Below are 14,744 nucleotides of genomic sequence, written 5' to 3' on the forward strand. Positions count from 1 at the left end.
GATAGTTAATGGAAGTAAGGTACAGCAGTCATGCTGGCCGGGAGAGACTGGGATCTGTAGCCCAAAAAAGTAAGAGAATTCTTCTTATTGTTGTTTGGTGCAGTTATATAGATAGTGCAGTGGAAGTATTTTCACTATTTCTCTTCTTTGGTTCCAGACGACAGTATGGATTGTGTTGACAACGAGCGACGACCGCACTTCCCTCAATTCTCTTATTCCGCCAGTGGAACGGCTTAGTGTTTCGCTTGCCCATTCACAGCAACCAATCAGACTGCATTTTGGGGACCTTTAATTTTGATGGACACTAGAGAACTCTCTACGATACATGAATTACAAACTATGTTTGTACTACGGTTTAGTTGAATTTGTAGGAAGCCTCACAGGCTGTGTATTTAAAACAATCCTGGCGCATTTTTTTGAGTTGGATTCTCAGATGCAATTTTGGGAAAGAAGACAAGAATCTGTTCTTAAAACATTACTGAAAACAATAAAGAAAAAGCTTTTTCTTCTGAAAAAAAAAACCACAACATTTTAGGTTTTTAAGAATACACACCCAAACTATTTTCTCTCTAGATGCTTAAGAAATTCAACATAGCAGCAGCAGCAGCATTGACAACTACGACGACAAAAAAAAAAACACAAAACCTAAACTCCGCCATATTTTTTTATTTATTCCATACAGCCCATTATGTAAGTAGAGAACCTTCACTCTGATCAATTAGATTTATATAGGATGAGAAACAAATTTAGGTAGTGCAATATTATGAGCAACAGAAACAAAAAAATGAACAAACTCTGGAGATGCAAGGATTTCGCCTCTGTGTGGTAACACTGATAAAGTTGGAGCCTCCTCGAAATGAATGCCATTTTTTGCTCTGATGCAGTAAAATCAAAACACATGAGTGCGCTTACACGCCTGCTGCAAGAAATGAACATATCAAATGGAGCTCAGTGGAACTGGATCCATTTTTAAATGATACACAGAGAGCAATCCCCTTTAAGAGAATGCATTTAATGAATTCCATTGCCAAATTTTGGCAGCTATCTACCAGCCGCTTCTTGCACAGAGGCTCCATGGGAACCAGTGGAAGGTATATCCAGAGCATAGTTCTGGGCAGAGGGCCTGCACCATTTTTAGTCACCACGTAGTTTTGCCTTTGAGAAAGGAATCTTATTTTGCCAAGATCAAGGGAAAATGCTTTCTAGTGGCAGACGTTGACCAGGCAGTGGAATGCAGGTCCAGAGAAGCATGAATTCGCACACATGTACATACATGTACACACACACATATTACACACATGCAAAAAAATGCACAATGCTCTCAAATGATGGCATATCTTACTGAGCAAGTAGCTGGCCATCTGGTATTGGGCACCGAAGGACTTTGCCTTTGTCCATGTATTTATAGAGCCAACATGTCATGCAAGTCAAGATGGCATCTCTGTGTTTTTCACTCTGTCTGCAAGTGTACATTTCTAAAGGTTACTAAGCTGGGGAGGTGGATGGTGTTGGCAAGGGATGGAAGAAACTCCATCAGCATTGCAGCAGATGTATGTAAAAGGAGAAAGTTCAGCTGAGCATGTGTGTTCAAGGAACAATGGAGTCCAAAAGTTGACCCTCCCCCCCCAACCCATCTTTATTTTCCTCCTTTATCACAATGTTTTGTATTTTCATCACTGCTTCATTCTTGATTGGCCAAACGTTATTGGGAGACAAAAATCTCTTTGCCCTTGATACAGGCAATATTTTAAGCTCTCTTTTGTGCTGCGAATGAGTTTATTCAGTTGTGGCTTTACGTTCTTTTAGATATGCTTTTGTTTCTGTTCTCTTTATCTGTATAAAATTGAACTATACTGCAGTTCCTTAACATATTTTTTTTTTAATTTCAAAGGGAATGTATTTAAAATATCTCCCTCTACATAAAATCCCATTGTGTGTGTTGTGGGTTTTTTTTTTGTTTTGTTTTTTTACAACATTCAACTCTAGTATTTTTACTTATGATATGAAAGCTTCCCTCAAAAATTACTTCAATAAAATGTGCTTTAACAAGTTAGCTCAGTCTTGATTTTGGTAGAACATACATATTCCTGGATGAATGAAAAGTTAATACAACTTCTTACACATCTGAACGTCTCTCAAACAATGGCTCAGGATCCATATCTAGATTTGAAGGTACAGTATCTTATTTTCCAATTGTTGAAAAACAAGGCCAAAAGGAAGATAGATACCTCCAGTACAGAGTACTTTATGTTTCTCCTTCATGGTCTTCTGAAATTCACACATACAAGTTGCCTAGTCTTTTAGAATCAATTCAATCAGATGTATTCCTTAGAGAAAATCTAATGAGACAAAAAGAAGAACTAAATGTCAAACCTCTGACATTCCCACCCAAAGATTTTGGGCCAGTGTCCTGTTGGGTATTTGCTGAACAAAAGGGCCTGCCAACACAGGTAACGCAGAATCATGCTGCTTCCATAAACATTGCTGTTGGGAAGTAGAGGGTGGTGGTTTTTTCTCACATTGCACATCAGCAATGACTACACAAGCAGGTTAGTCCCACGTTACTATGTGAGCAGGTTTTCCCAGTTAACAGATGAATATTGGCCTCAAATGTATAAGCACAATCACCACACATGGTGGAAATAATTGTAATTTAAAAATATGCTTCCATACTCCATATTGGTAATTAATCTCATATCGTGGGAGAGAATATAATATCTGAAAACTGCAGAGCTGGAAGGGACCCTAAGGACCATCGAGTCCAGCCCGTCAGGGAGACCCAGAGGGAAACCAAACTCCCAACTTCTGGATCCACAACCAGATATCAGAACTATTGATTTCTGCTGGGTCTTAGATTAATGACATTCATTGAGTCTCACTTTTGCAGTCCTTTTGCTAAGAACAGCCGATTTCCAGGTTACCAGTAGACGATCATCAGCACGCTTCATTCTTTCTGATGGAGGAAACGGTCTCCTCTCAGATGGAGCGGGGAAGCAGCTGGCATCTTAACCCCTTTCAAAGCTTCCTGTTGGCCAGACGATGATGGGCTGTGGAGTGCTCTAATTAGAACAAAAACTTTGCAAGTGTGAAAGCAGCAGCTCTGCAACGCAACAGCTGCTTCATACATGGACAGTCATGGGTTCAATCTCTGGCACATCTTGGTCACTCTGGACTTTCTGCATTCCAAGCCGATGCTCTCCCTGAGCTGTGGCCTCGTCTGTAAGTTTTCAGTGGCCCCCTTATTGAGCAAAGATAGAACTGGTCTTGGACAGTTTTTGTGCTGTTGGCTCCAGCGGCAATACAATTTTTATCACTCTCGCCTGTGCAAGCATGGGCATGAAACACATGATATAGGAGAAGTTGATACAACGCTTGTCATTGTGTAGGTTTCTCTACCAGGAGCGCCAGTTATGGTTAACTAGTGCTCTCAGAGGTGTTTCCTGTGAAGAGGAACCTGAAAAAGATGGGGCCAACAATGACACAGAGGCTTCTAAATACTTTGAGCTGCTCCTTAATTTTTGCAAGAAAAACCATTTAGACATTTAGAAAATAAAGACGGGTTTCAGTGGCCTAAACACACTGAATTGGACTCATACTGAGTCATTCTTCAGAAGAGGCCAACTGAAATCAGACTTATATAGACTATAAATAATTGTAACTAGCTTAGCCTCAGATTTGTGAGCTAGGCCTGTCTTACAGAGGGATGAATTTGAGGGCAGATGGGCAGAAGGAGAGGTGCAGGCCTTTACTCCATAAACCCTCCTAGCTATCTTTTTAAATGTGTACTTGAATGGTAAAATAAAATCACACAATTGGTGTAGATGGCTCAGTGATTTAGGTACCGTATTTTTCGCTCCATAAGATGCACCTCTCCATAAAACGCACCCAATTTTTAGGAGAAGGAAACAGGAAAAAAATAATCTGTTCTCGTCTCCTAAAAATTGGTGAGCCTTATGGAGAGGTCCATCTTATGGAACACACCCTAGGACTCTTTGGAGGCTCACCCTGCCCCCCCTCCCCGCTGGGCCAGAGGGGGGAAAATCACCAGCTTCTGGGACTCTTCTGAAGCTTCCCAAGCCCGGCGGGGGGGGGGGCACAGTGAGCCTCCAAAGGGTCCTAGGGTGTGTTCCAGGACCCTTTAGAGACTCACCCTGCCCCCCCAGGGGTCAGAGGGGGTGAAATCGCCACCTTCTGGGACTCTTCTGAGGCTTCCCCAGCCTGAAAAGACTCCCAGAAGCTGGCGATTTCACCCCCCTTGGCCCCGTGCGGGGGTGGGGGGAGCATCGCAAGGGTCCTGGAAGGTTTGCCGGACCCTTCCGACGCTCCCCCCACCCCCACCCCATGGGGCCAGGGGGGTGAAATCGCCAGTTTCTGGGAGTCTTTTCAGGCTGGGGAAGCCTCAAAAGACTCCCAGAAACTGGCGATTTTTCCGGCGCTGGCCCCGTGCGGGGGTGGGAGGAGCGTCGCAAGGGTCTGAGTGAGCCTTCCAGGACCCTTGCAACGCTCCTCCCACCTGGAAGCTCGCGATTTCGCCTGCTCTGGCCCCGTGGGGGGTGGGAAGAGTGCTGCAAGGGTCCTGGAAGGCTCACCTGGACCCTTGCGACGCTCCCCCCATGGGGTCAGCGGGGACGAAATTGCTGCCTTCGCTCCATAAGACATTGGGGGGGGGAAGTGCATCTTATGGAGCAAAAAACACAGTATCTGGTTGTGGAGTTCGATTCCCCGCTGTGCCTCCTGGGAGAAGAGCCAGCCTAGGTGACCTTGGGCAAGCTGCACCATCCCAGGGCACCCCCAGAAGAAGGGAATGGTAAACCACTTCTGAGAATTCTTTACCTAACCCTGAAAAGGGTATGGTAAAGGTAAAGGTTCCTCTTGACATTTAGTCCAGTTGTGTCCAATTCTAGGGTGCGGTGTTCATCCCCATTTCCAAACCACAGAGCCAGCGTTTTTCCATAGACCGTTTCCGTGGTCACATGGCCAGCGCGACTAGACACAGAACACCGTTAACTTCCCGCCGAGGTGGTACTTATTTATCTATTTGCATTTACATGCTTTCAAACTGTTAGGTTGGCAGGAGCTGAGACAAGCGACGGGAGCTCACTCCATCGTGTGGATTCAATCTTACGACGGCTGGTCTTCTGACCTTGCAGCACAGAGGCTTCTGTGGTTTAACCTGCAGCACCACCATGTTCCCTGAAAAGGGTATGAATAAGTGCTTCTACTCTTGTGCACCAGCAACTGTTAAAACATCTTGCCACAAAGCTAGTTTGAGGGATGTGTCAAGAATGTCATTTCAGTGATGTGCACACAGAGAAAACACCCAGCTGCTTTCTGAAGTGGGGAGGGAAGATGAGAGCAGCGATAGCATGAATTTCTTGCCAAGACATCATGTGAGGGGGGTGTTAGGTGGGGAATGCATTCAAGACATTTAGCTTGTCACAAAGCTCGCTTGATAGGAGCCTTGTCCGACTTGGTATAAAAGCCTGGGCATGTCATACTGCTGAGGTTAGGCTAGTGAGACTGAAAGAGAAGACTATAAAGGGGAAAAAAGCTGTTTAAGGAATTCTGCATGGGAGCATGAGAAAAAGCACCTCTCAAAAGACAAGAGCGCTGGTACAAAAGGTTCACTTGTGCAGTCAAAACTGGCTTAGCACAGCACATGAGAAACAGGAAGAACTTTTATCTACAAAGCCGTGCAAGGAATCCAGACGTTACGTCCCAGCATTGAATGCCACCACTTGTAAATAACTGAGGCTGCTGATGCTTCCATTTCTCTTTTGAATGACTCAAGCCAAAAGACAAGAGGGCTGTCCCATGATGATGAAGACAGAAGTTATTATTGACCCATGACAGAGGACGGCCGCAGCCCTTGCTTACGAAGATTCCTGGGGATCTCAGCCGTTGGTCCTCCATAGAACTGGATTGCCCTACGAGGGTTTGCCAGTTGTTGTTGGTTTTTTTTTTGTCACCCACCCTCTTTTCAGCTTATCAAAGGTTTGTGCAGGAATTGCAGAACCTGCAGCCTCACAACAAAGCTTTCTCAGCTTGTTTTAAGGCAAAGCAGCTTCTGTTTCTGGCTGGCTTTCTTGAAGGGCTGAAATACAAAGAATCGCATTCCTGCCTGTAATTGCTTGCCAAGAGGATGCATCCCCGATTAACCGCTACGTCCTCATCCTTGGATAAGTAATTCTTGATGATCTTCCATCCGTGCTATTTCTTACCTCTACTGCCCACTGCAGCTGCTTCTTTTGCTAAATCTCGGCTCTCCTCCCCTCCTCCTGAACCTCATTGGAAGGCTAGGCTCTTGCCAGTACTCTCCCTCTCAAGAAAGACAGATGCTCAGCAGTCACAGCCCCTGAGCATCTGGCTTTGGTGGGACAGCTTGTGTGCATCTGTCACTAGCTTGCACCTGCCTGCAGGCAAAGCTAATAGAATGCTAATCTGGGAACCTTGCCGCGCGTACTAGTATCAAGGGCAAAAAGGAAAAGAAAACACACACATTTAATAATTCACCTTCTGCAGAGCAGGCAACGATCCATGTTCCACTCAGAAATTAACAAGCAGGCCGTGAAGCTGGTTGTTACCGGCTACGGGTAGTTGTATACGGCTGGTAAGTAGTGGTATATATGGTCTTTAACCATGATGTTTGTATTTAAGTTCCTTATGTATTTAAGCCACATTGTGTCCTTTGTCAAGGAGAAAGGTGGGATAAAAATACTGTAATTTTATAAATAAATGTTACTAGGAAGCTGCTCTCCAAAAGCCACAATTTTGGCCAAAGCTGTGCTTATAAAGTGAGATTCGATAGAAATGAGTGTTTTGGGAGAAAAGTGTTGTCTTTATGAGCACATGGATAAACAATTCAGCATGCAGTTAAAAGGGCTGCAGAAATTTATGTCCAATCTAAAAATGGCAGTTCATCAAAGAATACAGGAAGAACTAAGTCTAGGTAAAGTAGTGCCATGTGAAAACTGACAGCCCCCTCTGCCTGGGAGGACTACAGCAAAGGAAGGCCTGTGTGTGTCTTTCTTCACAACGGTGTTAATACTGCAGCTGATTTCTATGCTTGGGTACATCAACATATTTTCATAGCCATCATAGGCTCTTTCTGCATGAATAATGGAAACAAAAACAAAATAGAAAGTATAGTTGCACATAATCGACTTACAGCACCCTATAAATGAGTAACTTTAAGGGTCCTTACTTTCCTTAGTAACTCTACTCTGATCTTACAAACTCAAGGTTCTGGGCTTCCTTCCCTGAGATCATGCTTTGCTTAGTCTTCGTTTTCTTCCTGCTGTCTTCCACTTTGCCCAGCATATTGTCTTTTCCAGCGAGTCTTGTCATCTCACACAATATGAGCACTTTTGCTTCTACAGGGTGTTCAGGCTTAATTTGATCTGCCCCCACTCATCTTTCTGGCAGTCCATGGTATTCACAAATTTGTTGCCTAATACGACATTTTGAAGGAGCCAATTATTTTTTTCTTGTCACATTTCTTCATGATCACAAACAATTATGCTTTGAGGTTTTTTAGGGATAAAGTCATTAAATATAGCTTACCAGTCTCTTCCTCTACTTCAAAAGGCTATGGAGCTGGGGACTGAATGCACTTTATATATATGCATACAATCTGTATACTGTATAAAAATACTTTGCAATCCACTGGGCCAGTCATACAATATTTCAATGAGTGTGCAATTTCACACATCTAGGCTTGGGTGGAATATAATGACTTGAAAAGGCAATACACTGCCATCTGCCGGGACAGAACAATAACACACTTTGACACCTACAGGAGCATTTCCACACAGCTTACTAGTCTCGCAGTTCTTTTATTATCTTGTCCCTTGGGTTGAATGTTAAAATGGCTTCCTTCAGAATTAAACTAGTTAATGGCATTATTCTGAAACATGTGATGTTCCCTCTTAGCATGCAGTTTGCCCCTGTCCTGTGGTATGTAGCTTCGTCATCCACAGTTTGTGACAGGAATAGTGAGGCCTAGTCAAAGCCTGCTCCACAGCATAAAATAATAAATAATAATAATTATAACAATAAGTTGTATCTATAATATCAGTCAATATTTCTATAATTTTGATTGACTGTGCCTGGTATTTTTTAATAATAATAATAATTAAGTCACTTCTAACTTAAGAGTCATCCTCTTCAGAGTTTTACAGGTGGAGAGTACTGAGATGGTTGACCTCCTTCTTCTGGGGACATCTTGGGATCATGCAGCTTGCCCAAAGCTACACAGGCTGGCTCTGACCCCTAAGTGGCAAAGTGGGGCATCAAACTCCCAGTTTCTGGATCCATAGGTCAGATACCTAAACTTCTAAGCTATCCACCCAGCCTGCACCACAGTATAAGGCAGATCTAAATATGTGTATTAAGGTCTTTGAAGGGTGTAGCCATTTTGTCTGTTAGAATCTGTTAAGAAATCAAATAGCAGGGGTATTTGCTACATGAACCCACACATAACTGCTTGTGTAGGAAGTTACTTTCAACTCTTGATAAGGGTAACTGTGGTGTAAGTAGAAAGCAGGACCTGAGGAAGTTCAACTTTTCATATATATCCAACATCTTCACAAGGGAATAAAAATAAAAATTTAACCCTAAAATGGGCCAGTTCATTTTTTAAAAGAAGAAAAAACTAACTAAATAACTGTATAGAAATGAACAAAAGTTGCTTGAGAACCAGGCTAGAATAATGCAGAAACCAAATTTAGAAAAGCTTCCCCCCCACACACACAAAATAAGCAAAATGCAAATCAAGCAAAACCACACATTTAAACAGAAGAATCCATAAATGGCAACAGCCTGTTAAATCATATTTTGACATGTAAAACTGCATTATCAGGAGACCAGATGAATCTCTTCTGCTGCACTACCAGAACAGAAGGAAAAGCTGCTGAAATGCACCACTGACAAGTAATACAAGAGTTAGGTTTGCCCATCACAGCACAAAAAAAGGCATCAAAATATAAAATGTTTATTTTATTAAACGAAATGTACAAATATATACACAATGCTTTAAAAAAAGGCATCCCCCTGGAGGTGGGGTGGGAGAAATGTCCGAATTTTTAAAAATATATGCTTTTCTACAGGTTCTGGAGATGCTCCGTCCCTAAGATATCACATCTAAGATTCAAGCATATCAGTCCTTGAAGGCCAAGCAGTCGCTGCAGAGGATGTGCTCTCCGACATCATCAGATCTAGAAAGAAGGTGGAAGTCAATTAAGCACAGCCTTCCATTTAGTCCATTTGTGGAAAAAGATGTCCCTTGACACAGAGGATTTATTTTGCTGCAGAGGGTAAGAGCTCTGAGGGATCAGGTACATTCGGGAGCCCAGGCTCTTGTGGCAGCAAATTCTAGGCAGGAATGATAGACTGGGTGAAGATGTCCCTTTTGTCCGGAGCCAACCAGTGGAGTTAACCTGTGGGTACCAAGCCCACTTCCCAGTTGTTCACTCTTGCAAGTAGGAAACAAGCCCTCCCACTTTCCTCAGGCAACCTTCCACTTTCAACACAAACCAGCTCCAGAGGGCTAAGAAAACCCTGTTCAGTACCATAGTGGATGATGGGTGAGCAAACCAAACTCCCAATGTTACTGTGAGCATCACACAGGATTTAGGTCCATGTTTCAGGACTCAACAGGAGAAACATTTCTGCAGCCTCGTCCCCCTACCCCCTCCTGCAGCCTTTTCCTCTGGCTAGTTAAGCCCAAACACCCACCATCACCCCCATGTAGAAAAGATAGATCTCTCCATTGTTTGCTCCTAAGCAGAAAAATGCATTCACACTAATCAACAAAAAGGAAATGACATAAAGCGAGAAATGCTATTCTCTCTCAGAATTGTTCAGTGTTAACCAGGTTTCAGCTTCAGTCCAGACTTCTGAACCCATGTCTTTGGATCTGTCTTGTGTTCTTTCTGGAAACGTCTAAATCTCCTTTGGTTAAAGAGTCAATACTATTTATTATTAGGCTTTTTGATCAGCGAAGATGGATTTTTAAGGGTTTAATAGGACTGTTTGGATTTTTGTTTGTACTTTCACCTATAAACCATTTATATTATACTGCTATGAAGAGCAGTATATTAATGTAACAAACAATGCTATTTGTTATGCCCGCTAAGATAGCGCCATCCATGCCATTTTCAGTGGCGAGTTGCCATAAGTTAAGAGGTTGGCACAGGAATTTTACATCTAGTTATGCAATTTCTTAATTTGCAAGAATCTGCCACTAAAAGTTATGCTGACTGGGTTAAACAAACCTAACAGGATTTGGGTTACTGTATTAAAATAAAACACACCACAGCATGCTTTTATACTGATGTTAGCATCCCTCCCCTCTCTAGACCAGTGTGTTAATTATTGCAGTTGCCAAACAAAATGCTGCACTCCAACACAATCAAAGAATGTTTAATGCAAGTCTAATCTGTGGATACTTACTCTGTGATGGAACATAAGGAACAAGTGATGGAGTTACAGCAACTGCAGAGTTTACTGCAGTCCGGGCAGATGTACCGATCACACTGTGCGCAGGCTTCTTTGACATCAACTGTTCTCACACATGAGGAGCAGGCCTTTGAAACTCTTACAGCCAGTACTGTACAGAAACATATGATTTCTAAATCAGAATATCAGCACCAAAATGTCCAAGAAAAGCTTCCCCATCAGAAAGCAGACACAATCTTCACCACCATCTGGACAGGAAACAGATAAGTGCTTGGTGGGTTCAGCACTTGTAACAGCAGAAAGAAAAGCATGGCAACAGTCCACAGCAAGAAATAAAAGCACAGGCTTTTCTCTGTGACCCTGGATGAGATGAGTTCTCACAAGTTTTGAAGACTTTTGAAACAGCTAAACCACACCCCCAAGAGAGGCAGATTCTTCTTTCAAAACAACCCATAGCACATTATGTCTTAATTGATGTTTATTGTTTACTTATGCATGAACATAAGCTGTACTGGCAATCACATTAATATTGGACTCAGTAACCTTAACCTTAGAACTGTAGAGCTGAAAGGGTCTGTAACGATCATCAAGTCCAACCCCTGTCAAGGAGGCACAGTGGGGAATCGAACTCCCAACTTCCGGCTTTGAAACCAGAAACCCAAACCACTGGGATACCCAGTAAATGAAGACAGCAGATAGCAGGGAGATAATTACCCAAGAACCTAAGAGCCAACTAATCCCACTTACCTGTTTCGCTTGGACTAGGCTGTTGAAGTTTTCCATCCTGACCAATTAACATCTGCCCACTACTCCTAGGCCGAGAACAACCTTGTAGCCGGTCAGCAAGTGGCTCTGGATACTGTGCGGTGAGGCTTTCTTTTCCTTTGCTCCCAACGCAGGCACTCTCCATATAAGCCTGGGCACCTTGGAAGAGGAGCTGTTTTGTTTTTTCTGCAAAATGAACAAGGACAAAAAAAAGAAATGAGTATTATCAAAAACAATCTAAAATGGTTTCCTGTTCCCAGACTGGCCACTCCAATGGGGCAGAAAAGCAAAAAGCATAAAGCTACCTTCTACAAGGTCAGATCAGGGTGAACCCTGGTGAGCTGAAAAGAAGTAAATAAACAGCACATAAATATCTAGCTCTGTATTGTCTATTACACCAACCTTAACCTGGTGCCCTCCAGTTCCCACAATCCCCTAGGCCTAGCCCATCCAGGCTGGACTAAACTAAATGGCAACAAGGATCTTTTCCAGGCCCAACTGGAATCAGGGATTGAACTGGGGATTTTTGAAAGCACTGAGCAACTGCTTTTCTCCATTCCAGCTGGGTGCATCATTATCTGTGCTGCTAACGAGGAACTACAATCCATACAAGTCACCAGAAGCATCAATGTTTCTGCAGCCTGACCGCCAGGAGTTAAGGTTTTTTGTTCCCAATTTCTAGGGTTCACAAAAGACTTGCGAGGTTCACATACTATCTTGAGGACAGCCTCCTTATAAAGTATCTCCTAATTTCTTTCATGATGAAAACACCAGTGCGTATCACATCACAAAGCTCATCATCCACAGCACAGGGCAGAGGAGTCATACACGGAGGATGGACAGAGTTTATACATACATGATTTTTATTTCAGTTCTAGAGGCTAGGTGTACATATGCTGATATTACACATATGCCACAGGCAGCCTGCCACCTGTTATTGTTTGATTTATTACTGAGCTGCAAATGACTAAGAATGCAATAAATCTGGTGTACATTATATTTTGAGACAGAAATGTGTAACTGACCTATGCCATCCAAATCTTTTCTTTTCCTAGATCCCTACAGCTGTATTCATCTTCTACACCAGAAAAAAAAGTACTTAGAAAATAATTATGTGTGTGCAGGGTCTGAGAAGGAAGAATGATGATGTGCTAAACTTCTCTCTTCCTCACCACTGTCATCCCTAGCTCTTCGAGCATTGCATCTGCCTCCGTGCAATTGTGTCAAAGGAATAAGATTGAATGTATTCTCAAAGGTTTCATGGGCAGGATCCGATGGTTGTTGTAGGCTTTTCGGGCTGTTTGGCCGCGTTCTGAGGGTTTTTCCTAATGTTAGAACTCCTTTCCTCTGAAGATGCCAGCCAAGAGACTGGCAAAATGTTATGAAGAAAAACATCCAGAACATGGCCAAAAAACCTACAACAACGACCGAATAAGGCTGACATCCAAAATTACACACTAACACAGCCTATTTCTTTGGGCTGCTGCTTCCTGCACCATAAAAAAAGATAAGAACAGAGCTGCAAAGAAACAGACCAGCCAGCATTCCTTCAGATGTTTCTGGGTAACAACCTACATGCACAAAGTAGGCCGAGCTTGGCTGGTCTGGAAAGATCAAACGTTCATACTGAAGAGGCACATACGATGCTCAGAGCTAAGGATGACAACTATGCAATCAGCAAAGTCGGGAGACATCATCACAAGAAAAAAATGGACTGAACTTGCTTGGAAACTAACCCAATGCTGGCAGCACGATGGGAAATGCAATCAAGCTTCATAAGTTTGGCAACTGCTTTCTGGGGGCCCTGACATAGTAAAGGGAGAGAGGCTGCTTAAACCCCGCTGCCAAAGGGCACCTAAAGACTAAAACACACACACACGCCCAGAAAAGAAGGGAACAATGGGGGCCGGTTAGCTGGTCCTGGACTCATTGGGATGTTACACCTTTACTGTCTCACTTCTCTGCCTTTGTGAATCACTGAATCTTTTTTTACTTTAAATTTATCAGCCACTTTTGCCAGCTGCTTCCGTCTTGAGTGAAACCGTCCTAACGGACACAGTCAACATGAAATTCCTTCTGAGTTGCCTTCAGTGTATCCTTGAACCATTTCTTTTGCCGACCAAGCACCTGCAGCAAGCTTTGGGAGACACAGCCAGACTGCCGAAGTCGTCGTTGCTTCAAAATGGTAAAAACCACTTGGCATCTGTGTTTGCTCCGAGACTTCAATGTCAGGGACCACATTCCACCATTTGATGTTGTGACTTTTCCAAAGACCGGTAAGATGAAAATTACTGAACCTTCTTGCACGGCATTGATGTATAGTCCAAGACACTGCTCCATAAAGCAGAAGCTACGGAATAACAACTTTGTACATACATATTCATCTATTTTGCTTTATTTATAGGCCACTTTTCTCCTGATAAGGAGACCCATTTCTCTTTGTGGGTAAAAGGGAGCCCTCTGCACATGCCCAAAGATGCTCGCTTCTGTTTTGGTGTTGTTTTTTCCCCATAACCTTGCACCTGCTGGATCAGGTTCTGAGGCTAAGGGGAAATATATATTTGGGAAAAAAAGCAACGCTAAAACAAAACCAAGAGCATCCCTGGGCATGTGCAGAGAGGGCTTCCCTTTACCCACGAACAGAAACGAGGCATAGCTGAACTCAGGAAATGGGGGAGAAATGAGAGATGCAGGAGCTTTCGCTTCCCTCTCCCAAACACACTTCTTTCGTCACCATAGGTACGAGGCGAGCCTTAATCCTCCCGCCCGCCTCAGACGCTGACAGGAAGCCCACCTCCCCGAAAGAAAATGGGGGGGGAGCGTGTTCTCGCGAGACAACAGCGCCGTCGATGGGATTACTGCACGCCGCTCTTCTTCTCGCGAGAATACGTCGCGGCTCGCCTGGGTGCGTATTATTCGCTCGGCGCCCGCCCGCCCGCCTTACGAGAAGCCCCTGAAGGGTCGCCTCACTCACCGAATATCTCCTGCCGGTACCGCTCGCCCATGACGCCTTGGCTCAGTTCCCTCAGCCTCACGCGGGTCTTCAGCTGGAGCGGGGCAACATCCCCGAAAGGATACGAGCGCTTAGGCATCCCGTTTCCCCCGCTAAAGACTGGGTGAAACGGCAGAGCCACCGACCGGGCCAAAGAAACCCGAAAGGCTTCACCGCCAACCGCTACTTTTTTTTTTTTAAGCGAGCCGCGCCCTCCCGAGCGGGAAAATAAACACCACCGCGCCGTAAACCAGACCTTTTGAGGCGCCAGCCTCCTCCCCGCCTGCCTGACTACGTCATGGGGACGCCCTCCAATCGCGAGGCGTCTGCGACGGGACAAGGAGGCGGGTCTCCCAAGGCGAAGAAGGCGAGCACGCGCTGAGAGGCGGGTCGGGGTCGTTTTCGCGGGAAACGTGTAGCCTAGCAGCAGTGGGCGGGGCCTTTTATTGTGTTAATAAGCTCACTGAAGAAGTTTGTATCGTTGTGGGTGGGCCGGTGGGTTGACGAACGGACTAATAAATATCATTTT

The 14,744-nt window shown here is 44.1% G+C and overlaps 2 protein-coding genes across 4 annotated transcripts in view; one reads left to right on the forward strand and one right to left on the reverse strand.

Annotated features, from left to right (window-relative positions):
- The window catches only part of AKT1 (AKT serine/threonine kinase 1), a 139,936-nt gene extending 137,883 nt beyond the window's left edge, over positions 1-2,053 (forward strand). For all 3 annotated transcript variants that reach the window (XM_072986752.2, XM_072986751.2, XM_072986750.2), the window contains exon 14: positions 158-2,053. In XM_072986752.2, the coding sequence (XP_072842853.1) occupies positions 158-237 (80 nt within the window). In that variant the 3' untranslated portion in view covers positions 238-2,053. The remainder of the gene's footprint in view (positions 1-157) is intronic.
- A 6,555-nt stretch (positions 2,054-8,608) lies between these two features.
- Positions 8,609-14,537, reverse strand: SIVA1 (SIVA1 apoptosis inducing factor). The gene is made up of 4 exons (XM_020814844.3): positions 14,198-14,537; positions 11,206-11,409; positions 10,453-10,609; positions 8,609-9,215 (listed from the first exon to the last, which is right to left on the reverse strand). Exons 1-4 carry the CDS (start codon positions 14,313-14,315, stop codon positions 9,158-9,160), a joined length of 537 nt encoding a protein of 178 aa, XP_020670503.3. The 5' UTR covers positions 14,316-14,537; the 3' UTR covers positions 8,609-9,157.
- Positions 14,538-14,744: the final 207 nt, after the last annotated feature.

Source organism: Pogona vitticeps, chromosome 1 (genome assembly GCF_051106095.1).
Source record: "Pogona vitticeps strain Pit_001003342236 chromosome 1, PviZW2.1, whole genome shotgun sequence".
Lineage (NCBI taxonomy): Eukaryota > Metazoa > Chordata > Lepidosauria > Squamata > Agamidae > Pogona > Pogona vitticeps.

Excerpts from the sequence above, each read along its gene's own strand:
- SIVA1 (XM_020814844.3), bottom strand. The coding sequence starts at position 14,315 with ATGCCTAAGCGCTCGTATCCTTTCGGGGATGTTGCCCCGCTCCAGCTG. Across the intron at positions 11,410-14,197 it reads GTACCGGCAGGAGATATTCG|AAAAAACAAAACAGCTCCTC; the intron begins GTGAGTGAGGCG and ends TTCATTTTGCAG. Across the intron at positions 9,216-10,452 it reads TCCTTATGTTCCATCACAGA|ATCTGATGATGTCGGAGAGC; the intron begins GTAAGTATCCAC and ends CCTTCTTTCTAG.